This window comes from Drosophila gunungcola, assembly GCF_025200985.1.
Source record: "Drosophila gunungcola strain Sukarami chromosome 2R unlocalized genomic scaffold, Dgunungcola_SK_2 000020F, whole genome shotgun sequence".
Classification (NCBI taxonomy): Eukaryota; Metazoa; Arthropoda; class Insecta; order Diptera; family Drosophilidae; genus Drosophila; species Drosophila gunungcola.
This window is the reverse complement of record NW_026453174.1, coordinates 501270-527572: the sequence shown is the minus strand read 5'-3', so window position 1 is coordinate 527572 and position 26303 is coordinate 501270. Positions and strand designations below refer to the sequence as shown.

The following is a 26303-nucleotide window of genomic DNA, read 5'->3' as shown; positions in this document are numbered from 1 at the left end:
TATGCTTCCTGTTTTAATAGAATTCAAGCATAAGAAACAGATTCAGTTGAGAGTAACCAACTTTCGGTTTCCCCAAACAATTTGTATTATATGTTGTTTGGTTTTTCGTTATGTTGTTTCTAAAATGCAAAAAGTTGTTTATTTACGCAAATTTTTGTAGATTTTGGCCGACAGCCAACCATTACAAATGCTCAAAATTGAAAAACTGAAAATGGCACGAAAAAGCCAGCCAATGAGTTTGGTCAAAAAACAATAATAACAAGTATTACAAATTCAACTGACTGGAATTTAACTCTTATATATATCATTCAAATAGTTTTAAAAACGAAATATTAATAGCTAATTTCCAAAATAATTATCAAATAAATTTTGACTTTTTGACAAAGAAAAATAGCGTTTCAATGTATGGGAAATATTTAATCTTATAGAAATCATGGCGTAGTGGGCGTTAGGGAATGTTTAAGGTATAGAAGATATATGTCAGCAATAGGGAAAGAGAGAAAAGAAGGGGGGCAAGAGGGAAAGAAAGAGGTGGGAAACGTGGAAAAATATTGAGGGGAAATTTATGAGAGACAACTGCCAGCTGAATCTGTTTGATGTTTACTTTTTTCATATCTTGGCGATAAAGACTTGCCAATACCCTAGACCAAAAGGATTGTGTGATGAATTGGGGAAACTCATTTTAAGTGGAATGAAACTGAAGGGTTTTAAAGTACACAAAATCATGCACCGAAAACAATTGTTAACTTTTAAAGAGTACCGGAATATTGTGCGTCTGTTTTTTGGAGTTTTAATTTTTATGAAGTGGCCACAGGAGGTGGCAGTCTGTGGCACTCCATAGGTAGCCATTTCATTGGAAATGCCATGGCAACGCAACAATGGCATCTCCGCAAACACACGCTACTCCCGGGAAACCCATGATATACAGAAAGCTGATCAAGTCTATGGCAACCTGGGTGGATGGGGAAGCAGCAGCCTCCAATTGTCTGCTGCTGGGGATGTGAATGTGGCTGTGGCTGTTGCCGTTGTCGCTGAAGCATTTCATTAGCCACCCACGCATTCTGACACTCACAACCACAGCCCGCAGATACAAATACTCATACACATAGTACGATACAGATACAGATGCAGATACAGATACTGCTACCGCCGCAGAGATACTCCGTCTTTGTGTGGGCGATTGTTGAGCACAGCACGCGCGCATTTCCCTCAACACAAGAGAATCCTGCAAGTGACTATCTGCCATCCCAAATGCCACCCCCCTTAACCCCACCGGAAAAACCTGACGACTTGTTGCATTTTTTGTAGGCTCGTCACAGCGGGGGATTCACATTTGCGCACATTTCACCTGAAAAGATACAAATGTTTTTTATGCAATGATTAATATCTGTCCTTATTTCACTTGCAGTTACACAACAAATCTCAGGTGGAAGCGGCAGCGGCAGCGTCAACGTCGATGTCAGTTCCCATAAACTGCATACAATAAACCAATGTACAAATCCATAATATAGGGAATCTACGCGGGTTTTCTAGAACTATACACAAATATCCACAGGATGACCGTAGATCCGTAGAGCACGGGCCATAGATCTACTTTTGGAGAGAAAAACTGCAGGGTCAGTTGGCTCCCGAATTAGGTAAGTCCACTGGGTGATGTACTACTTAAATTGAAGAGGCTATCATACTGGCAATTTAAGTTTTGATGTAAAAAGTATCTTGGTTACAAGTGCGGATAAGGTTTCTGTAGATCTGATTTCATATTTTACAATAAGTACCTTATTAGAAAAGAAAACTAGGAAACTTATTTTTATAAATTGCAAAATAAAACATTTGACATTATAAAAGACATTTACTCTTGTAAAAACTTATTGTTAGATGCTTCTCATATGTTTAAATTCGCAAAATAAAACATTTGACGTTATAAAAGAGAGAACAATATGTTAATACTTTTGTAAAATCTAGTTATTGGTTTTTGTTTTTTTTTTGTTTTAAATAGTTTACTCCTTCTAGGCGTTGAGTTTAAAACTCGTTATCATAAGAGGGAAACTAATACATATATTTGAAGCAATATTTTGAATTGAATTCAGAGCCTTTCGAGTAGTAGTTATAGTTTTCTAAGATCTGTTGTATCAAGACTTTCATTGTAGCAGATTTTTTTGTATTGTCTCGCAGACCTGTAAGAACTGGTACTTTGTTGTGATGCTGTATTCAGTATTGTATCCAATTCGTTGCGAACTGGCATTCTTGGCTGGCGAGCGGAATTCTGGGCAGTCTGCGATTACGAATACCAGATCGAACAAGACCTACAACAACAGCTGCGTATGCGTGATATGCACAAACACACTGGCACACACAGGCACACTCACTCGCACAGTCATCCGAGTATCCAATACCATACTCTTTGGTCTTTCAATTAACGTGAAACATTTTCGCCAAGAATTTTTCCCTCCCTTTTGCCATGGAAACGCCGAGGGCCGCGGGGAAAAATTCTAAAGGAAAGCAAAGCATTGTGTTTCATAGTTCCGTCCAGATATTGATGGTTTTGAATTGCAGGGCAGCACGAGTAGCAGCATTTGCAACTAATTAAATATCAGCCGAGCTTTCACTGTGCATCAATATTTTTTTTCTTTTAAGCATCATATCGAACGTCATTGAATTTTTCCTCGTCTCGCCCTCTCTCTTTCGCTTTCTTTTTTATATATTCAGGGAATCATCGAGTATTCAAGCACGCGTCTCCCAAATGTATACACATCGGCGTGCGTATATATACATATACATATGATGTATATTCTTGAGAGTGGGGGGCCGGAAAAATTCACCTGAAGATGAAATTTGTTTTCCTCGCCCTGCGTTTGGTTCCTTTTTGTTTACGCTCGATAATTGCACTCGACGACCGCAATAAAGGGAAATTAAAGTTTCCCTTTGCCGGTACCTCAACCCCCCACCTCCGCACCCCATTTTCCGACCCTCTTTGACATTTGTGCAGTTTTGGCTTGACGTCGTCGTCGTCGTCGTCGTCTTCGTCGTCCCGTTCCCTGCCATTTCATTTGCAGCTTTAAGTATTTTGGCCGCGGGCCAAAATGTTTTTCATGTCTTGTTGTCGCCATGCCACAGTCACACATACACACTCACACATACACACTCACACATACACACTCGCACACTCACAATCACCGGCAGCAGGCGAGAGGGACAGTTAGTGATTAAGCGTGAAAATATCAGATCCATCCCATCCATGGGGTACAGCAACCGCAGCAACAGCAGCCAGCAAAACAAAAAAAAAAATAACAAAAAAAAAAAAAACAACTAAAAAACTACCAACAATTTCTAGTTTTCTGCAACATTCTGCGGCTCTTTGTCTCTTGTTTTCTTTATTTTCGCTTTTCGGTTTTGGCAAGTGCTGTATGCAAATTAAAATTGTTTTAGCGTAGATAAAATGTAATGTTGAGAGGAGCATGCCAGAAGAAATGAATTTAATTCAATTTGAAAATGATCCAATTCAATTGCGAGGAAATCGAGATTGTTTCGGTGCAAATACAGAATTTATGGGTCCTTTGGTCTTTCCATTTCGTATAATAAAAAAAAAAGACTTTCACCACAGTACATGGGGGCAACAACCAAAAAAACAAATCAAACGACTTTTTTTCAAAACTTAACTAAAACCATTTCAGAAAGATACAATGTGGTTCTAAGAAATGGATATTATTATATATTAACGCTAGAAAATAATTTAATAAATAAAAAGAGGACTTAAGGATCGTTCTTTCATATGCTTATAATTTTAAGATCTAAAGATAAAGTTATAAAATACTTTTTTACTACGTTGTTTTTATATTTCTGTTAAATAGATAAAATATATATATTGTTTTTAAAAATATTGATAGAAGTAGTTTTTATCGTATTCTTTTTTTTTTGGTTTTTTTTAAGATCTAAAGATTGATATTGATATCGTTCGGTTAAATTAATAAAGTACATATTTTGTACTTATGTAGTTTGTTTTAAATAATGAAAGTATTTTTTTTAATAAGTTTATTATATTCTTATTCAGTTCCTGTTTCATAAATAAATTAAGATACGAAAGCGCCAATCACATTTCATTCTTTTGCTGCACCTGAAGATATTTTCAGATCTCTAGAAACGCTAGAGACAACAAGCGAATTGGTGCATTCCCTGGCGTGTTTTTCATTTCATTTGTTTTTTCCTACCAATATCGCATAGCTCCGGATCATATACCGATCTAAAGCACACACATATAGACTTTACGATTTCCATGTGCTTTCCGCTGTCGGGATTATCCAGCTAGCCAGTCGAGAAATACGAGCAAAGGGGCCAATACAGCGATATGGCCTGGCCCCAACAAAAATAAGATATATACACAGATATTTGTTTATATGGAATGTCAGTATAACAAACAGTGGCATCCTCTCGCTCGCTTCTTTCCTCTTTCCTCTTCGTTTGAATCTGTATCTGTATCTGCATCTGTAAACCTATCTGTATCTGTATCTGTATCCGTCCATATGTGTATCTGCAGCTGCGCAATTGGCGACGACAGACATCAGACGCTGTTAGCTGACATGGACAGCAACTGGTAGAGCGGACAATATAGGATATATAGTAGCAGAGACGGAGGAGGAGAAGGAGAAGGAGAAGGAGAAGGAGGAGGATGAGGAGGAAGAGCAGAAACCGCATGTGCCTTATTTTTGCAGTTACACATCGAGGCGCTTTCGTAACGCATTTTGGCAGCACCTGTCTTCCCCGTCCACTGTTTTTCACCACCCCTGTCTTCCCCACACGGCCGCAGCCATTGCAAAATCTTGTGTAGAAAGATTGGAAATTTTCGAAAGAGAAGAATTGCTAAAGAAAACTGAAATTTAATCAGCGAACCCATACCAATGTAGTTTGGCAGGGGCTCGAGTGTAACTGTGGGGAAGAAAGGTGAGGGGAAGACTCATACGTGTACACCGCGAGAGGGACCAAAGCAGCGTAGCGTAATGTGAGTACACACACCAACGTAGATCGTAGAGAGAGGTGTGTAGAATGGGTGGAAAAAGGGGGGGAAGACTGGCGATCGAGGCGAGCACTTTGTCTATATTTAGACCGAAATGCAAATGGCGTCAGCACTCACACACTCACACAAACAAACACACACTCATACTCGTGAAGGCAGGCCAGAGGTGGGTTCCGCTGAGGTGAGTTTTTTTTGTTCGATTTTTGCGCATGCGCTCATTTCCCCAGTGATCGCCATTTTGAATATCGCTGATCGTGATACAGACAAAAACGAAAACAACAGAAAATCAAAATCAGCCAGAGAAGAGACAGAAAACTAAATTCAAAATCTCTATAGATTTTTATAGATTTTTCCTCGTTGGCCATAACTAAATTTAAGAATTTGTTTTGGTTTTTGTTTTAAATTTAACTTGTGAATGAACTGGCCAGCCGATCAGAGACAACAACAACAGGTAGCCACCCCCTTTAAGTCCCCCAAATATTATCAATTTTCTGCAAGCGCCAAGTAAACAATCGATTCGAGCCGAAAATGTTATTGGCCCGAGTTTTATTTTTACAGAAAACGCGCGGGCACGTGCCGCGGCTAAAATCGTACCACGAACAGCTATAGCCATATAGCCACATTCGTAGATGCGGTTGTAGATATAGTTCTCTGCGTTTGCATCATCATCATTGTCAGTCTGTCTGTTGGTCTGGTTCTGGTGGTTCCCATGTTTATACGGATTTCTGATTTTATGTTTGCTTTTCCTATCGGTTTCTATATGTTCCATATTGCTCTGCTGTTTTGCATTGTCGCTCGTCTGGGTGGTCCAGAAAATGCAGACAGACAATCGGGCCCACCCAACCGAAAAACGAAGGCTGGACTGGCTGTTTTGATTGTGCCTTTTTAGGAAAACATTATGAAATGTAGCATGACTAACCCACCCTACCTGCGGTACATTAACCAGTGGTTATGAAAATCTTGAAAGGAAAAACTAAAAAGTTAGGCGCATACGTACGCCTGTTAACGAATGTCTCTAAAGATAACTTCTTACAAATATTTGACAAACTTATAGAGATCCTTGATATAATTCACATTTAGTGTACGCAGGGTTTTTTTTAGTGGAATAAGTAACGATCTTTATCCTTTCCTTACCAACTCAATCGCGAAAATCCAAATTTCCAATAGTCCTATGGATCTCCAAGGCATCCTCTTGTCTATATTTAGCTTCCCCGCCTCTCGACCAATTGTTTTTCTATCCCATTTTCTCCGGTCCCAGCTGTGTAACCCCAAACCGAATATGACAAACAGAATTATTGAAAAATTATGATTTCTTGAGCATGTCCCCAAAGGCGTGTCGAACAGCGAGGGACACACAGCACACATAGGTGGGCTGGACGGGGGGTGTGCCCATGGCCAAAGGATTGTCTGTACTCCTCGGTGCCCGGCTTCCGAGTGCATTCCTCCCTGTGTCGAGTGGGATTTACAGATATACAGAGCCGCGTATTTGTACCTTCGGCCGCACGATCCCCAATGGAAAGAAAAAAGCCACGTAGAGCACGCGTGGTGCGGTGCTACCAAGAGATTTGCCATGGATTACCCCTCGGCTTCAGTCAGTTCTTCTCGGATATACGTATGTGCCCCGCTCAGTTTACTAATTGCTTCCGTTTGCCGATGCTACGAGTGCTACGGGAGCTACGGCTGCCCGAAGTTTTTAGGGGTCTAGAGAGACTCATTTTAATTGCATTTCTTTTAACGGTAACATCAGTGGCAGCAGTTTGCCTCCTTCCCATGCCAAACACCGCTCCCCCTCCTCCTTTTGGCTGCCTGTCAGTCTGGGCGACGGTCTGACGGTCTGATGGTCTGATATTCTGATGCCCCGCCACGTCAATAACATTTGCGTACGGCAGAGATGCATGTCGGTGAACCTATCCGTGTGTGTGTGTGTGCTGCTCCAGGGGTGTAGGCTCGGAGGGGTTTTCTAAACTTCCAAGTCCCTGAATCCCTCTATAGAGATATTTCCCTATATTTTCCCTTAAAAACATTATGTTTCTTTACCAAATGTTTAACCCCTTTGAACTACGTCTATGTCTTGGCTTTGTTGTACTTTCGGGTACCCAATAAGTAAAAAAATCAAAGGAAACATTGCGAGTACTTGTACAAAAATACAAACGTATGTAGGTATATTGTGCGTACTCACATAAACTACACTTAAAATATATATTTCTTTATAGGGATTGGAAATCAAAAAACTTTTGAGAAATAAAGTTTTTGAACCAGAACTTAAAACTCACGAGTTCCTAAAAAATAAAAAAAAAATAATAGATCTATTGTGTCTGCTTGAAGAAATTTTGCAATTTGGAAAAATTACTTTTATAAATAATACCACATAATAAAAGGAATAGTTATTTTAATCCTTTTAAGAATACAAATAGTTCATTTATTTTTCAGAAATATAGCACATACAAATAGTTTAATATATTTATAGTTTATGTTTTAGAAATATAGCAAAAATTGTTGATTTGACTCAACGCCTTCAAATGTTCTGTTAAAGGGTTGAATACTAATACTTTAACCAACAAAATATCTCCCGATGCAAAAAATTCCATAAACAAATGTTTTTGTTTTAGGAAGCTATTTTGGTAGCTTGAATACTGACCTTAAGCCAATGAAGCAATTTCAAATAATTCAGCTTTTTTCATCGTTTTCCATTGTACTTTTTTTCTCGAAGTGTATGAAAAACCATAAGATGTTTCTACATCGATGCGCCTTATGGCCGCTGCTGCCGCTTCAGTTGGCTTTAGGTGAGAAAGACAACAATAAAATGTGGCTGCAGGCTCCTGCACAGAAACAGAAACAGAAACAGACGTAGAATCAGAAAGCAACGCACATGCACACGCACACGGGGCTCAAGTGGCCCGGGTTGCTCCATTCCGATGCCCAGACATTCTCGGCCAGAGAATCCGCACTCGAATAGAATGTTATGCTAGATATGCCATTTGACTTCTGGCTCGGCAACTGCAACTGGCAGACCAGGAAACGGCATCGCTATCCAAATCAGCCAAGGCAGCCAAGGCAGCCAAAGGATGCGGCCACTTGAGACCGGCAGCAGCGGGAGTGGTAATCTTGTCCATCTAGCTCGGGGAAATGTGCTTCATTTGATCTGGGATTTCCTTCAAGTCGTTTATGCAACAAACATCTGATTGCACATAGATTGAGAATCGTTTGCGCCGCGACAGGGGACAAGAAACAGCTGTGAGCGAGGTCCTTTCAACTTGCAAGCGGGGAAATACTTCTTAGGGTTTACAAATACAGATAAGAAGGAAGGATTATAATGATATATGAAAAGTGGGAACAGAAAGTTATTATTTTAATAAGAAGATTCAAGTTTAATGTTTAAAAAACAGAGTGGCTAAGGCGTCGATTCATTCAATTTCTAGATAAAATTCATTCAATTTTTTTATACAATTTTTCATGTATAAAAGTTCAAATGAGTTTAAGTGATATAGACCACAAAAGCTGCTCTTATTAAAAATTAAAACTGAAAATTCCAATAATAACAATTCTATTAAAATTTATAGTAAAACGTTGTTTTTCCTAACATTTGTTTTATTTATTATTTAAAATTATCACAAGATTTAGAAGAAGAGCAACAAATCAACACCACCAAGTTCTATCTTGAAAACAACATAACTTTGCTAAACTTATAGGTTTTTGCTAGGTTTTATGTTTCGATAACATCAAAGTTATTTAAAAAGCTTTATGCGTTGAAATAAATTAATTACTTAAGAGGTTTTGTGTTTCTGGGTAAATAATGTAGTAAGTATTAGTATTTTGTTGCTTGAGTCTCCTTTTTCTAGCCAAATGTTTATGGGGTTGAGTGCGTCCTATATATCACCGCCTCTTATCCAGAAGCTCTTATCCAGCGCCACCACAATTCGCTGTGTCACTTGTTGAGTCTTCAGATGGCTCATCAGTTTCGGCCCCCCCCTTTTCCCCCCCTGAAACTCCCGATTTTTTGCTTTGCGGCTCTACAGGGGCCTCGACTTTGCCTGAAGCCACGGGCGAATGTCGCTTTGCATCAGCTTACAAGATTTATGGTATCCTTTCAACTTTAAACCCGCTCTGCTCACTGCTCACTTGTCGTCTGCGACTCATGCAGCTTCTTGGTTGTTTGTTCTCGGTTATCCATACTTTGAGTCGTTGTTTCGTTGTTTTAGCAGGGGGTATGCCGCACATGTGCGGACTCCGACTTTGTCACCGATTTGTGGGGCTTCTGGGGGCGCACAAACAACGCGATGCAGGAGGTCAACGGGGAACGCGTGTGCATTGAACTGAGCGTCATAAATCGCCAGCGGTCGCGTTTTTGGGAGGCGTTTTTTTTTTTTGAGTCGCCTCGAGTGTGTTTCCCACTTTTCTAATTTCCAATTTCTTCCTTCTTTTCCGCTTCCTTGCAGCGAAATCTTTTGTACCTGTTGTGTCGGCAAACTGCTGAAGGCAAGCTCCCGAAGGTGAGTCCTTAAAACTTGTTTTGTTTTCGGCCTGTTTCACCTTCTTAGGAAGCACGTGCCACGTATTACGTAGCTGGCTAACACACACACATTCTCATCGGGTGTGTGTGTGTGTTTGTGTGTGTGTGCACAAGGCAAATATTTACACTCAATGGAACATAATAAAGACATTAGGGAAATATTGTGTTATGTGGGGGCATAACTCAAGTTCTGTGGGTGGAAACTGTATAAACTTATCAGCCCACCGCAACCCCCCTCTGTTTTCCCATTTTCCTCCTTCTCCTCTCCCGCTGTGTGTGCGTGTGTGTGTGAGTGTGTATGTACGGGACACTTTTCTTTATTGCTTTGCGAGTTGTCAATTTCCGTGTGTCTGCCTGTCTGCCAGTTTGCTCTTGCCACCAGTTTTCCCCTTCCCATTTTCGCCAGCCAGGATGCACGGTATTGTTTTTCACAAGTTCAGTTTTTGTTGGATGGAAAAAAGGGACGGTAGTGTTTACATTAGACTGCACATTAAACAACACACGCTGGATTTTTATTCATCGCTGAAATATACATAGGCAACAAGTTTCCTTCTTTATAATCTTCAAATCACAATAAACAATGTTTCGTAGTAACACAAAGTAGCTGCAGGAAATTGTAAAATAAAAGGTTTAAGGTTTTGATAGTTTCGTTTGAATTGCTTTAAAGTCTTATAAAGAAAATAATCAAACCTCTTACTAAGTAAGCTAGCTTTACGCCAATGCGATTAGTTAAGATATATTTAACTGCATACTTTAATTGAGATTGTCAGCTAATATTCCTTTTAACTGGTTGACTAAATCAATACTTGACTTTTTAAAAGTAAGATTCAACGCTTTCATTTACTTTGCACGTTATTTATAGCCTACTTTCCGACTAAAAGGCTTTTTACAAGCTGGAATGTGACTTGAATCGCTTGCCATTGCCGAATATTAAAGCAGTCGAGGCCAACAGCTTACACACACTAAAAGGTCGAGTCTTAGTTTTCCGCCGTACATGAAAGTTTTAGTGTGTTGTCGAGTTGGCTCCACTGTCAGCTGGGATATGCATAAATAACATTGATTGATATGCCACCCACACAGTATGTTTTCCACGTATTTCCAATGATTTCGAAATTATTGCCCAACTCACTGTCGCTTTCTGAACGATATTCCACTTAATAGATACCAAAGCATACACTTTATGAGTCCATCAATGGACCAACTTATGAACAAGCAGCGACTCAATTAGCTCACCTTGACTGTTTGCCAACTGATTCAATTATAAACCTTTTTGCAGCTCGTCCTTGCCCCAAAAAAAGAGTTTTCGCATTAAATATGTGCCATTATCCCCAACCACCTTAAAACAGCAAAAGTGTTGAGTGTGAGAAACTGTGTGTGTTAACAAGGGAAATTGGTTGACAGTTTTTTGGACCGTAGGCCAGAGCAGTTGGAAGGTTTTTTATTTGTTGGGCAATGCCTAATTGCAAGTCGGGATGACAGTCAAAGCCAATTAGAGGCAGTTTTCGCATTCTAAGCAGGCTGAAAAGCAAGGTTACGGAGACAAATTGGGGTCAGGAGGTATCGGTCGGCTCTTCTTCCCCGGCAACTTATCAGTCATGCAAACAGAGAAATGCTTTCACCGTCGCCGAGTCCCTCGATCCTACGCCCCCGCAATGACACACGTGTTAAGGTGGAATTATTCAGACTGACAGGCAGAAACTGAGGCTGAAACCGAGGCTTAAGCTGAGGAAGCTGGGAAAAATTGATTAGATTAGGCAAAATTCAGGGGATGAAGAGGCGGAGTACGCGCGTTCCCTTTTCGGAAGGTCCTTAAGCTCGCATTTAATCACATTTAAATTGCACTCAATGCCCGGGGAAATTGATTGAGATTTTTATGAATTACTCAGCAAGTAGGGGCCTTAAGCCCGTTTAAGTCGTGCAATTGAAATGTAATTAGGCAATGCTAATGGCGACATCTAAACCCTCTCTTTTTCCGGCATGAAGACCAATTACTTGAGCTTAACTTCGCCTGGCTTCCATCACATTTTTTTCGGGAAGTAGCATTTGCATAATTGATACCACCGCAGACAATTTTCAATTTCGAAATCTCGGCAAGCAATTAAAAAGATGTTTTCCCTGTAATTCCGTATGCTTACAACCCTCCAAATACACTTGGTACTGGGTACTGGGTACTCTGCGCAGTAAGGGCAATTTGAATGAGATTTATGAAATTACCTACGCAGCGTTTACACAAAAACAGTGGAGGAGGGCAGTGGCAGTGGCAGTGGAGTGGGGTTTCACGTGGTCGCCTGCCTTGGCTTGGCTTGGCTTGGCTTGGCTTGGCTTGGCTTGGCTTGGGGTGTCGGTGTCTGAAGATCCCCCTGAAGAAACCCCTGCCAAGCAGTTAAGTCCGACTCAACACATTGAGAGACCGCTGCTGCTGCTGCTGCTGCTGCTGCTGCCGCATGTTGCACATGTGTTGAGTGCATGCAACATGCAGCATTCAGCATACACCAGAGACGAGAGACGAGAGACCAGAGACCAAATAGCAGCATCCAGGGTGCATGGTCATGCGCAAATCGCCGGGCGGCGTTTATTGAATTAAGACTGTCGACGACTGTTTGCAGTTGGCAGTTGTCGCACCCAGTGTAAGCGTTAAAAGTCACAAGGACACTGGATTCTGGATTCTCGATTCTGGGTTCTGGGTTGTGGGATGTGGGATCTGCGAGCTGGGATCGTCGGATATACACACATGGATCGCTTGCTGCAGCAATGCTGGCCTCTCAGCCTGCAACATTGTGGCGCCGACGAGAGGCGAGGGCCATAAAACGGGTAACGTGGTCGCGCTGCACTTGGGATCGGTTATGCGTGATTTTTACAGAATCCACTCAGTCGACAGGGACGGGGACGGGGAAATATCTGTGGCATCTGGCATTTGCATATTACTCGTGAAGTCACGTTAAAGTTGCGCCCATTTAACTGCACATGCAATAAGCACCAGCCCCCATCGAAATCCTTTGTCTGGGCTTTAACTATCACTCTAACCTGTCACCAATGCAAGTCTATGTTTAAAGAAAACTTAAAACGATTATGCTCTGTAGATTTATTAAGAAAGTTGCTATTGGAAACAAGTAATTTCAATCTTTATATGAACAACCAATAAAAATAAATGCAAAATCATTTATATGACTGAAGGGGTTCTATTACTCAAACTATTTGGGAAGAAAAGATGGTAAGCTGTTATATTCCATTGATACCTACGCTATAAAAAAAAGTAATGTATTAAAGTTTGTATAATTTTTTTTAAATTTTAAAATGACTTAAAGGTTATATTTGTTCTTAATACAAAGTAGGATAAACAAATCAAAGCTTTCCCAATCCCTAAAAAAAATCGAATTTTATTCTCTACTGAACTCTATTGATTTCAAGTGGGGGTTCCTGTATTCTTAGTTTGTTATCAGTTATCCTGCGTAACCTGCATAAACGAGCGTGTTTAACGTAAATAATATACCGCTTAACGGAACAATAGACGGGTTCTGGGTCACAGAGGGCTTGGATCCCAATCCCACTTGGCCGGGAGTCGCACTCACAAATTAAGCCCCAAACTTCTGGCATGTAACTACTTTACCTCTGTCTGAATAGGCAATCATCAATCGAGCAGAAACAATGAATGGTTGGTTGCCACCCGCCCTAGGATCCCAGGATCCCCTGGCTTTTATTCTTTTCCGCTCCTACTAGCTCAAAATGTTTGTGCTTTGTGTATTTAATATACCCATTAATCGAATAGTATAAAGGTGTGTTGTATTTGTGCAAACATACCATGAAGAAGAAAGAACTTTTGTGTTCTTGATCAGATTAAACAGATCAGTTAGTGAGTTGTAAAGCCAGAGAAATAATATTTTGCAAAAGTACTTTGTTGCAAATATTATCTAACAATCTTACCATTTTTAAGGTATTTAACACAAATTATACATTTTTATAAAGGGCATGGCAACCCATGTAAATAAGCAACAAATTTTGTAACAGGGTAATGAGTAGTGAGTATCTCTTGGCATTCTTATTTGCTTCTTTTTTGTGCTGCCAAACGCAGGTCAACAAAGTTTTTATTGAGCTGCGTTGAGGGGGAGAACTAATGGTTGGTGGGTGTTTATAGAGAGGATCCAGTGGCAAGGACAAATAAGTAAAATACACACAAATAAAAAACAAAGGGGGAGTGGGGGTGGAGGAGGTCCTGGGAGGCAGAGAGATACGGATACAAGGAAAAAAGGAAACCAAAGCGATGTTTAAGCAGGGGGATAGTGAAGGGGGTGGGCATGTGGAGGATAATTAACATTTATGAGGGGGTGCTAGAGCGGGACGGCAAGCTCTGCGAGTGAAATAACTGTAACTGTTGCTGATTGATCAAGTGTGAGGGTGTGTGTGTGTGTGTGTGTCTCTGTGTCTGGCTGGGGCACAAACAAAAACCATATGTTCTCGGTTGACTCCCGCACGCACTCACTCACTCACTCACTCCCCCTCTCTCTGACTCTTGCTTTCGTTGTGAGTGAAAACTCAAAGTCAGCGCCTGCGCACTCCATCTCTCTTTCTCCCGCTCTCTCTTTTTTTCCCTTCTCCTGTGTGTGTGCGATATTCTGTTACACAAAAAGGCAAAAACAAAAGGCACCGTTAGAAGGTGGGCAAGTGTGAGTGAGTTGTGAGTTCACCACGAAATGAAAATCCTCAATGCGAGTGAGTGTGTGTGTGTGTGTGCGAGTGGGACTGAGAGAGAGCCTGTATCTGCAACTGTGTGCGCGGGCGTATCTGTGTGTGCGTACTTGGCGTAACGACGTCAACAGCGGCGTATCCGTCAGTACGTTTGTACGCGTCCGCAGCGCCGCTTCTTCAGTTTTTCGGTTTTCGGAATTTCGGCTCTGGCAAAGGCACAGGCACAGGCACTGCCACTGGCAGATATTCAAATCAGATCCGTTTGCGAGTTCGATATTTTCATTCCGAGCCGATCCGTACCGATTCCGCTTGCGATTCACAATAGATAGAGATCCTCAATCGAACGCCGCGAGAAATTATGCTGGCCCGCTGCTCTCGCTCTACGCGCAATAATTTATTTTTACTCCATATAAACAAATTCAACGTCTATTTCCAAAAATAAATGAGCAACAATAATAAAAATAACAACAGCCGTCGGACAATTATAAGTTTTTATTTTTAACTTTTATTTGCTGCGCCCGCCGTTGTGAAAACCCCCTCCCACTCCCACTCGCGCCCGCCTCACCGGACTTTGTTTATATTTACGAAAGCTAAGGCACACGACAAACACAACAGCAAACATATCACTGACTTGCATTTCGCCTCGATGTTTATCGAACGAGCGGCGTAAACAAAGCCCGAATTCAAACAATAATTCAATAATTTGCATCTCAATTGAAACGATTTTTCGTGTGTGTGCGCGGAAACATTTGTGCAAACACCTTTCGAGCGACCTGGCAGCTGGCATCCCATCCCAGCAAAGTTCAAAACTAGTCGGTTTCTATTGATCAGCGTGTTTTTGAGAACATTTTTTCGAGGAAACGGAAACTTTGCTGAAAAGCGATTCATGTAAGTTCTTATCAACTGTAAAGGAATGTGAAAGTGATTTGCTAAGAGTTTTCAGAAATATTGTGAACATTTTTGAGCTTCACAATTGCTAAGAGTAAAAATTTAACAGCTTGAAAATATTAATAAAACCTTGTGAAGTACAAGAAATTTTTGAAATATTTATTTTTAAAAATTTTTTAAATGTTAAATTTCTAAGATGGTTAATGTAAAATTTTCATGTCTCATAACCTTATTGAATTTTTAAAATAATTTAATTAAAAAAATTTGTTAAATGTTAAATTTTCAAGCTGGTAGATGGTAAATTTGCATGTTTCATTATTTTACTGTGGGTTTTTTTTGTATTACTCAGAATTGTGCTGTCAACGAAACATAAATGTATGTGTAAATTTTCTTTAGAAAACTTAAAAAGTATAGAAGTGTAATCATCAAAATGCAAAGATACCAATATAATTTTTTGTGCTGAGGTTTTCGTTTATTCATACACGTATCGTTACTCCCGAAGGCTTAGTAATTATTTAGAGATCATGGCGGGGCCGTAAGCCACTCCTTTGATAGGCGGCCGATAGGGCAATTTGATTATCTATAATTTACAATTACAAACACACTGGCAGCCGGCATGTCGGTAAGCAAATAATAACCATCGGCATACTGACGTCATCGCTGGCCAAACGTTTGGATTCCGCAGAAAAGAAGATATCGGCCGTTTTGGGTTTTCGACTTGTGCCTCACTCACTCCCTTTCAATTGATATCGTTCGATGTTTCAATTTCTTTGCCCCGCGATTTAATGCTGAAAGTAGCTGACATATACGGACAGGCGACAGGCGACACGCACATACAAATACTATATATTGCCCGCGGCTGATAAGCGATTTTCGTATCAATATTGAGGGCCCGCGAGAACCGCACTCCTCCAGCGAAGTTCAAATCCATTTTCCCTGCTATCAAGTTCTTTTGCATGTAGTTTTTATGGCCGGACCAATTGGCAAACTGACTAAATGACTAACTGACTATCTGACTGATTGACTGGCTGGCTGCTGGCAGATTGGCGAATTTGCTGATAATTGTCTGCACTTTGTTTCAGCCAGCAATAGCAAATGCAAAAAGAGAAACGAGGCGGGCGGAATTAAAAGTGCTGCTATCAGCCAGCTGGACATGCGTGCAATGCACTTTGACACCTACGCAGGATCTCGAATACAAAAAAAAGTGGGATTGTGGTGGTTAAACAGTGGGTTCAAACAGCAAACAAAGCAATTCAAATGCGATAATCGCTACAGATTTGCCTTGGACTTAGCCACGGCGATTGCCGATACAAGATAAGGACATTCGGCATTGCAGTGTTGAGATAATGGGACCCCACCTACGATCACGTTCACGTTTACGATCGCCACCCTCTGAGATCTTGAACTATTTTCGGGGGTGCTCACGTTTAAGCCACGTTTTATGATTTGAATGAGTAATCAGTAGGGAAATTCAAACGACGATTTATAGTGCATTTATTTAAAAAGAGTTCGGTTTGGATTAGAGCTGTATTTGCTGTCTTAAAAACACAATTTGTCTTATTTATTTAATTAATAAGTAATTAACTAAGTTCTCAAATCCAAGTTATGTTCTAATTCAGAGATTTCAATTTAATTATAGGAAAAAGAAAACTTTATTTCCGGATATACTAAAAACAATACTGCCATTATATAACATTAAATTTTAAAATTTATTCATGTTGCATATCATATTTATGAGCTCAAAAAAATAAAATTAATTATTTATCCATTTCTATATTCCCATAAAAAAAAAAACAACTCCAAGTCAAACAAAGAATTCAATCCATAAAGGAAAACCCAACTAACATCTTATCAGGCCAAAATAATTTGTTGGCAAATTTCTCAGCGAAAAATAGTTGAGTTATTGTTGCTGTTGTTGTTTGGTGCTTGATAAAAAAAATTCGCAATCAAAATTTGCTTTATTTGGCCGTGTGTTTTTGCTGCGGCCACTATCTGCCATCGAGAGCGAGAGTCTTTCTTATCACACGAGCTCACAGACAAACCGTACGAAACACGAAGGTATTGGCACCAGTATTGGTGTATAGTAGTTGTTAAAAAATAAATGTTCCTTTTGCCATTTGCCGTGTTTTTTGGGCTCTCGAGTGTCTGTGATAATTATGGTTATTGCCGCTCTCCCTAACAATTATAATTATTATTATTATAATGATTTCTTTCTGTTTTTGTTTGGCTCTCTCTCCCACACGCCGCTTGGATTGGCATTAGTGTGTGTGGCGGCGATAAGATAGAGGTACCATAGTACTAGGTGTACTTATAGGTGACTCGGGGCCCGAAAACTCAAATTTGTTCGACTACCTTAACACGAGACGCGTGTTTCGGGCAAAAAAGTAAAATAAAAAGAAAAAGAAACAGAAACCTTGGATTTCGGTGTACTTCTTCTCTTTCGCTGGCGTTTTTGCAATCGAAATTGTTGATAAACAGGCTGCAGGAAAAATGCCACACCAGATATCAAAAGCCAAGTGCTTGTGCTTGCAGAAACATTGGAAATCGAAGTGTGCAGATATTTCACTTACTTTATAAGCAAGAATGTTATCGCAAGTATAGTTTTCCTCTGCCATTTAAAATAAACACGATCTATGTATGGAATTTTAACAAATTATGGATAAATTGTGGAATTATTCTTGGATTATATGATAAATCACTATCACTACCAGAAATATTTTAAATATTTGAAAAATACACTTTATAAAAAGTGTCTAATTTATTGTTTGGGATTAGTTGATAAAACATATTCGGAGGTTTAGAAAAACAAGATAGTAAAAACAGAAATGTGGGTGTTAAATTTAAAAGGTGCATTTTAAAAGCGTTATAAAAAAAACAAATATTTATATGGACAAAAAACAGTGTTTATTTTTTTAAAATAGTAATAAAGTTTTCAGGAAGTGCAGATTATAACAAAATATATAATTAGGAATAGAAAGGTGCTTGAAAGCAAAGGCTGCTTTTCAATTTTTAGCACTCTTTAAACTTCTAATTGCTCACATTGTATTGATGAGTACCCCGCAACTTCTTTGTGGAGTAAATTACAGTTCTAAACTCAATTTCCGACCGCCTTCGACCACTAAAAAAGTTCCGCATCGGTGGCAATCTCAAACGACGCGTTTCTCAGGCGCTTTCATCGCGTCTCAAAGCGCGCGCGTGTCTTTAATTAAGTCAAGATTTATAACCAGAGTCGCAAGAATGCGTTAACTGCGGCACATTAACAACGATAACAAAAGTCGGGGACATTGACAGATCTTGGCCGGATGAGAAGTGAAAGTGAGACGCGCGACCAAGGAAGTTTAAACTTTCCACAAAAGCTGAGAACTATTCAATTGAGAGAAATTGCAATAGAGACATTCATAAGTTAGTCAAATATACAAACCCAAAAAATGTGTATTAATTTAATGGCAGGCGATAAATTAAGAGTTTTTTAAACTTGAAATTTGGCCGGGCAGCTGCCATAAAAACGGAATTTATGAAAGGTCTCGCCTGCCTGCGTTCTCTGTCGCTCTAATTGAGGCTGTGAGCTGCGGACGGTGAGAGATTGCATTCAGATCGGCTCATCTCGCTGCTCGATGCGACCCTAAACTGGTTTCGAAATCGGTTCGGAGTTCATTCCACCAAAATACGGAAAAGTTTAAAATTTGCATAAATTTGCCCGCAACAAATGCTAATTGAGCGCAATCAAGGCAGGCGCAACAAGTTTTCGCCTTTTAAATGCCTGCTCATCGGAGAAAAAGCCAAGCCGCAGAGCGTGATTCACTAAATCAAATCGATAATGCGTCCCCCCGCCTTTGTTGGCCCAAACAATTAGGGAAAACACAAAGTTGCTAAGTTGCTAAGCAGAGGGATTTTCGAGTCCGAGTGCGAGTCCGAGAGGCTGTGCAAAAGCAGCCACATTCTTAAGATTTGTTCTTGGCCATTTGCCTAATGATGTCGCCGCTGGTTGTCTTTGGGCCAATTAAATGGAGAATCTCTGGCAAACGTGTGACGGCAGTTTGCTTCGTTTTAATTGCCCGGCCACAAGACAAATGTCTTGACACACATCCTGACTCGGCACTTCCTTCCTTCCTCAGCTAGCTCAAGTGCCGTGCCGCCTTTCCATTTCCATTTCCACATCCACATCTACATCCACATCCATTTGCCTTTGCCTTTGCCGTTGACCCAGTGAAATGCGAGGCAGCAGCCCAGTTCAACCCAGCCAACTGCAACCGCAAATGGTTGATTGTTGCAATGGAAACCGTGTTAAGTTCTTTTCGGCCCCCGGGCCACATATTCCACCGCACATCCTTTGTCTTTCTACAACCACATTCGGTGGCGGTGATTAGCCCTTTTCGAAATCCCCCTGCAATTAGTCAAATATCTGTGCTGCCATTCTTGATTGTTTTCGCTGGGGCCCAACACCTGCACCACTTGAAGTGCCGCTTGACTAAACAAACACTGCCCCATTACTATACCTACCTGTGTATTCGCCGCGAAAGACGTGACCATTTGATTTGTACAGAGTTTTTGGCAACTTGAAATTCTTTCCAGATTAGATACTGGGTGGGCGAATGATTCTCCCGGTCAATGAGAATGCAGATTTTCGATAATTTTAGAGTGGAATTTTGTTAAAGACAGATGGGGGTAGGTAATTAAGTGGTAGGTAAAATTGAACTTGATGAACCATTAAGTTCAGTTAGTATTAGAAAGCATACAAAAGATATCAAAGTTCAGATAATACTGCTCTAAAAATATTACATGAACAAAGTCATTAGAAAAATACTATGTGAAATAAATTGTATTTTTTTATACTTGTTTTTGTTTAGTTTGCTCAGTTTTAAAAAAACCTAGTTTTATTTTTACTCTGACTGCCAAACTGTAGTAAAAGCTGATTTCTGCATAAAAAACGTTGATTGCTTAAAAAAAAACTTTTATTTTGTTCAGATTAATGATATAATAAAAATAAAAAAGTTGTGCAGCTTTATCACTGAATATAAGCTCTTTTGGCTTTTAAAACCCGTCGTTCTAACTGCTTTTTAGTTGTCTCCGAAGCAGCGTGAATGTAATTCAATAGCATACTCTGATAAGTATGCTACAAAACAGGACAAATTCGTAATTCGAGCACTTGATATCCTGCTGCTGTCTGCCACATGGCCTTGTCGTGTTTGCCCACCCCCCCTCATCTTGCATATCTTGCAATTGTTGCAATGACGTTGCCAGTCGCAGAGCTACACCCACTCACACACTGGCAAGTGGCATGTGGCCGCTAATTGACTCACTTGCGGTGTGATAACTTGGCTGCTTTTGTTGGCGCCTTCAATTATTCATCTCCCGCACTGACGCACTTGTTGTAAAAGTTGAATTTCCGCACCTTATCGGTAAACTGATGAAGTGACTTATACATGATTTACTGCATGGGGCTCAATCGCAGGATAATCCCCTAAGCGGCAATCAAAAAAAAAAAAAAAAACGGTGAGTGGCACATCCTAAGCGGATTAGGTGTCCCTTAATTATGGCCCAAGTGCTTAGCCCAAACACAAATACAAACACAAACACGAGCAAACAAAGGCCTCAATTTGTCCTGCCTGCCTGGATAGAATTTTCCAAAATCTAATATTGATTACTAAACGGATAATTATTGATTGGGGGTGGGGGCATATGGGCATGGGGGAACCACTGCGTATACTTGATACCCTATCTCCTATCCGCATTTGGAGCAACACTTGCCGATGGTCATGCCATTAAATCCCTGAAGGAGAGTCATAGTCGAGCAGCTTTATTCACTCGGTTGCCAGCGAATCAAATGGTAGCGTCATCAATATCATTATCGATTCATTCCTTATGCCCGGTTCCTGCTTCCATTTCTCATTTCTCATTTCGTTTCTTTTCCATATCAATAATGAATGTTCGAGTCACCGAATACAAAACTCACGCATAATCATACAAAGGAAGGAAAAATGGGGAAAAGCGGGAGAAATGTAACGAATTTGTTGAGTGTGTCCTCGCTGTTGCATGAGAGTATGTGTGTGCTGGCTTGGCTGTCACACATATTCGTCAAGGCTAAGACCCCACCCCCCTTCCCACCGTCCTGTCACAACCCATTTCGCCCGCCCACCCACTATAACAGCACCCCCTTTGCCCGCTGGCACAGCTGAAAGCTGAAGCATATTGCGTAGGTCGCTGCGTGAGTCGAGGAAAAGTGAGAGGGGAAAGTGGATTGGAAGTGCGGGGGGGTGGGAGGAAAAAAAAAGGAAAAGCGTTGCCAAGGCACTTGTTGTTGTTGTTGTTATCCCGAGTCCTGGCCTAAGGACAAACAACAGGCGAAGACGAAAAGGAAGACCAAAAGACTAAAGCAACTGAAATTTATCCTGCTCGGTTTTCTTTTGCTTAAACACTGAGAAAAAATTGGGTATCTAAAATCGTTGAAACAAAAATTTAAATTTAAAAATTGTGAATCTTATTGAACTTATTTTTGATAAAGAATTTGTTATTATAAAAATATTATTTTTACTTATTTTTGATAGTAATGTATTTACTTTAGAGCCGTTCATCTAAATTTAATGGTAGTTCTAACTGCAATTCCCAATAGTGCCTAGCTATAGACAGTTATGGAGACTTTAAAGTTTGAAATAGCGGAGATAAATTGTAAAAAAATATACTAATTTGTATACATTTTGTGAAATATAAATCTTACAAATTTGAAGAATGTTTTACTTGTGGTAAAAAACTTAAGAACTTATGTCGTGATCCTTATTCAAATATATACTATAAATGCCTTCAATAGAATCGAATTTGGTGAGAAAAGTAGTGCAAAACAGATATTCTTAAATAAGTAGTAGTAGATATCATATCGTAAATAAAGTTTAAGCTCAACCAAAAGGTAAAAACCTATTTCCTGTTGCTTTCAAACACACTTCATTTTATCTCAGTGATGGAATTGCCTGGCTCAAAGGAGAGGTGCGGATGTTTTTGCTGGCTCGCGTTTGCTAGCCACGTGCCGCTGCCACAGAGGGAAGGAAAAGCGGGTGAAAAGCGAGGGAAAACGGGGAAATGCGACAGAGCGACCCAGCTTCCGCCGGAGCTCTTGAGTGTTGCCGTTGCCCTGGGCAATCGGAAAAATGCGATCTGGAGTGCCGCTTCCGTTTCCGCTTTAAAACTGTTTGGCTAGTGAACTTGTTCGCAGCATCCTTATTGATTTAGTGCGTGAGTGTGAGAGTGTGTGAGTGTGTGTTAAGTGAGCGGTGGCAGGACATCAAAGCGAGTGGATCTAGGCTCCTAGAGGGTCTCTTGCGGAGGGACAGCGCGAATCTAATCATGCGTGGGGTCAGTCGGAGGCAGCGACATCAATTAACTGAAGCCAGCCCATGAAATAGGTCATCGCGGGCGATATGTAGTACATGTGCGACACAACTTGCTCTTTATTAGCGGTGCAATGAACTTTCAACGCCAGTGGAGCGATGACAATGGAGCCAGTTGACCGCAAACCGCAAATCGCAAATCCTGTCCCGTCCAGCTGGAAAAGCCCTTTGAAGTAGCCAGCTATGTGGGTTAAATGGTCAGCCATGGGTTAATTACTCCCCCACTCTCCACTAGCTATACTCTAAATCCGACCCATTACTTATCTATTCTATTCTCTTCATATATCGTTGCAGTTACCTGAGGAAACAATTATATAAAATTATATACACACCTATAGATATACACAAAAAGAGAATTTGCCGTTTTGACAAGCCGTCCACTTATACAAAAAAAAAGGGATAATATATAGATAATATATATATATATAAATATGCCCCACGTCTGCCACATCAGGAAGAGCCACAGCAATCCGCAGGGCAGCGACTAACTGAGTTTTCCCCATCAGCTGCCGGAAAATCCAAACAGCAAATCAGCGACCAAGCGAGCAGGAACATCAGTCAAGGACATTGTCATCTCAGTTACAATCGCAGGAGGATAGGAAAACTGTTGCCATGGGTCGCAAAAAAATTCAAATATCACGCATCACCGACGAACGCAATCGGCAGGTGAGTGTCAATAGATGTTTGCCAGTCCCCAGCAAATAACAATAACAATTCCGTAATTCGGTGAGCAACAATTGTTTGCGCCGAACTGGAGCTAACACTTTGCCATGGCAATGTAACTTAATTAAGACAGTGATAAAGCACTGGAGGTGAATCGATTTAAGGCTATTTAATTGAAATCGAATCGTAGTGGAGCTAGATAGCATTTCCTCATTAAATTGTTTCATTGGGTGTTCAAATCCAAATTAGTTTATTGGATTAGACAAGCTAATTTGATGTTTGATTAAATGACACGATTGTGAAGTTTTGCATTGGCTGCAATCTAAACCAAATGCAAATATTGCATTCTACTGAATTTTCTATAATTGGTTATGTGATTGCCAAGTTCGAAATTTTGATTTTGTTTTACTGATTACTGATTTTGAATTTTAAAATATAAAGTAATTTTATGAAAGTACTTCCAATTTATTTCCCTGTTCACAGAAAGAAACCAACAAATCCTTAAGAAAGCTTACAAAAGTGGACTTCCCAAACCTTTTCCCAAAGAAAGGATCCTATTTTCACTTACCATTCCAATTTTTTAACTGGCAAGCGTCGTGTTTCGTGTCATCGCAAGGTTTTCCCACTTACTTTCGGCTGTGGCTAAGGCGATGTCTTGGCCAAGCCATAAACGCGTCATTCGCCGGCAGTGAAAAGAACAAGGAACAGTAACAACTTGTTTATTGTTCTGCCCCTTTGGCCTTGACTCGGCCATAATCGATTCATTACCAACTAGCTAGCCAGCAAGGGCTTGGGCCACTTTGCCACTTTACCACTTGGCCACTTGGCCAGGCCACTTGGGCTAAGGCCATGCCTCTAATTACATTTTCGAACCGCATAAATATTTGAGCACGGGCCGTAATTGAACGCACTTCCGTTTCCGGTACTCTTTTCTCCGCAGGTGACCTTCAACAAGCGCAAGTTCGGCGTGATGAAGAAGGCCTACGAGCTGTCGGTGCTCTGCGACTGCGAGATCGCCCTCATCATCTTCTCGTCGAGCAACAAGCTGTACCAGTATGCCAGCACCGACATGGATCGCGTCCTGCTCAAGTACACCGAGTACAACGAGCCCCACGAGTCCCTCACCAACAAGAACATCATCGAGGTAAGTTGGAAGGAAAATGGGGTGCAAAAGCGGGGAAAAGCTTGGAAAAGCGGGGAAAGAGCGTCATTATGCAAATTCAAGTGAGTCGTGAAAAGCACAGCAGTAAATGCAGTAGTAGAAGGGTGCAAAGCAATGGGGAACTTGACATATACCAGAGCAAAGCTAGGAATACCCTGGGGTTTGTAAAAATACGCCTATTTAAAATAGTCTTTTTCCATTTTACTATAATTGCAACTCACTTCTTGATTTAAATATTTAAACAGAGGTTCAGCTGCCCTGGAAATAATTTTAGAAAAAGCTGTTCCTAAAAAAGGTGATATCAAATTTCACAAAATTGCTTATGAATTAAATGGGCTACAAGTATTAAAAGGTATTTTATATATTTTTTGTTTGTTTTAGTTTTACTAAATAATCGTATTATTTTTAATTGTTAACAACCCACCAAGCTGCAATAAAAAGAGCTTTTAACCTATTCAAAGTTACTTGAATAATGAAAAAGTATGCAATCATGAAAACTTAATTTGTTACTGTGCATACTTAACTTAAACATCTTTGGACACTCTTCAATAAAATCATACTACCGGAATTGCTGCATTAAATAAACTTTAAGTTAACTTGCATAGCCTTTGGCAAGAATTAAAGCAATAACAATAACAGCGAGTGCAGAATTTAGCTGAGAGCAAATGGAGGGGAAGAAAAGTGTGGCGGAGAGGGGGAAATGTCGCCAAAGTATTTTGCATTTCTAATGCGTCGTCGCCGTTGTCGCTGTCCGCGGGTAAATGGTTTTGTAATGTTAATACTGCCGAGGAAACAGCGGAGCAGCAGCGTAGGACAAGATTTGCATTTACATAATTTAGCACAACAAAGCGTCAAGTGGCCCGAACGAAAGAAAAGCCTGGGCCAATTAACACGTCACTCGTCGCACGCTTCTGAATATTTCCCTTGATTTTCCCTTCCGACTTGCAGAAAGAGAACAAGAACGGCGTGATGTCGCCGGACTCACCGGAAGCCGAAACGGACTACACACTCACGCCGCGCACGGAGGCCAAGTACAACAAGATCGACGAGGAGTTCCAGAACATGATGCAGCGCAACCAGATGGCCATCGGCGGAGCGGGAGCGCCGCGTCAGCTGCCCAACAGCAGCTACACGCTGCCCGTTTCCGTGCCGGTGCCCGGCTCGTACGGCGACAACCTGCTGCAGGCCAGCCCCCAGATGTCGCACACCAACATCAGCCCACGTCCATCGAGTTCGGAGACGGATTCAGGTGGGATGTCCCTGATAAGTTAGTACAGTGTCTCGCGCCGGCTGCACACACATTTCTATCTATCTATCTTGTTGGTTTTGTTCTTCGTTGCGTTACCTTTCGATCTAAACTTATTTGAACTGCATGGTTGCTCTAACTCTAACTCTAATTAACTCTAACTTTCTTACTTTCTAACCGTTGTTCTGTTGTTTCTGATTTCCCTAACCCACTCACCGCCATCTAACCAAAAGTTGCGTGCGAAGTTCTGTATATAGTATATATATATATATAGTGTATATATAGCGATTGCGATCAGGTCTAAACGTGTGTTTGCACATTCTTGTCTTCTCTTTCGGCTCATCAGTCTATCCATCGGGTTCCATGCTGGAGATGTCGAACGGCTATCCGCATTCACACTCGCCGCTTGTGGGATCACCGAGTCCGGGTCCCAGTCCTGGCATAGGTGGGCATAAACATTACCCCTACTACTCCACCTACTCCTCCTACTCCTCACCCCTCACTTAACACTCTCCCGAACTGGAAATCACTCCATCATTGGCTAAACTCTCCGATTGGTTGTGGCTCCCCGACTAACCGAGATCTCCTTGCAGCCCATCACTTGTCCATCAAACAGCAGTCGCCGGGCAGCCAGAATGGACGAGCTTCCAACTTGAGGGTCGTAATACCGCCCACCATCGCCCCCATACCGCCCAACATGTCCGCGCCCGACGACGTGCCCTATTCAGACGTGAGTATTGAGTAAAGGTTTTCCCTCACTGGGT

General features: G+C 40.9%; 1 protein-coding gene across 12 annotated transcripts in view; it reads left to right on the top strand.

Annotated features, from left to right (window-relative positions):
- Window positions 1–26303, top strand: part of LOC128256438 (myocyte-specific enhancer factor 2) — a 47414-nt gene that overhangs the window by 17294 nt on the left and 3817 nt on the right. For 4 of the 12 annotated variants that reach the window (XM_052986802.1, XM_052986799.1, XM_052986798.1 and 1 more), the window contains exons 2-8: window positions 1409–1637; window positions 9445–9498; window positions 22763–23134; window positions 24072–24275; window positions 25242–25560; window positions 25886–25984; window positions 26133–26269. In XM_052986802.1, coding sequence (XP_052842762.1) covers window positions 23081–23134; window positions 24072–24275; window positions 25242–25560; window positions 25886–25984; window positions 26133–26269 — 813 coding nt within the window. In that variant the 5' untranslated portion in view covers window positions 1409–1637; window positions 9445–9498; window positions 22763–23080. The remainder of the gene's footprint in view (window positions 1–1408; window positions 1638–9444; window positions 9499–22762; window positions 23135–24071; window positions 24276–25241; window positions 25561–25885; window positions 25985–26132; window positions 26270–26303) is intronic. The other 8 variants (XM_052986803.1, XM_052986801.1, XM_052986806.1 and 5 more) reach the window with 3 other exon arrangements.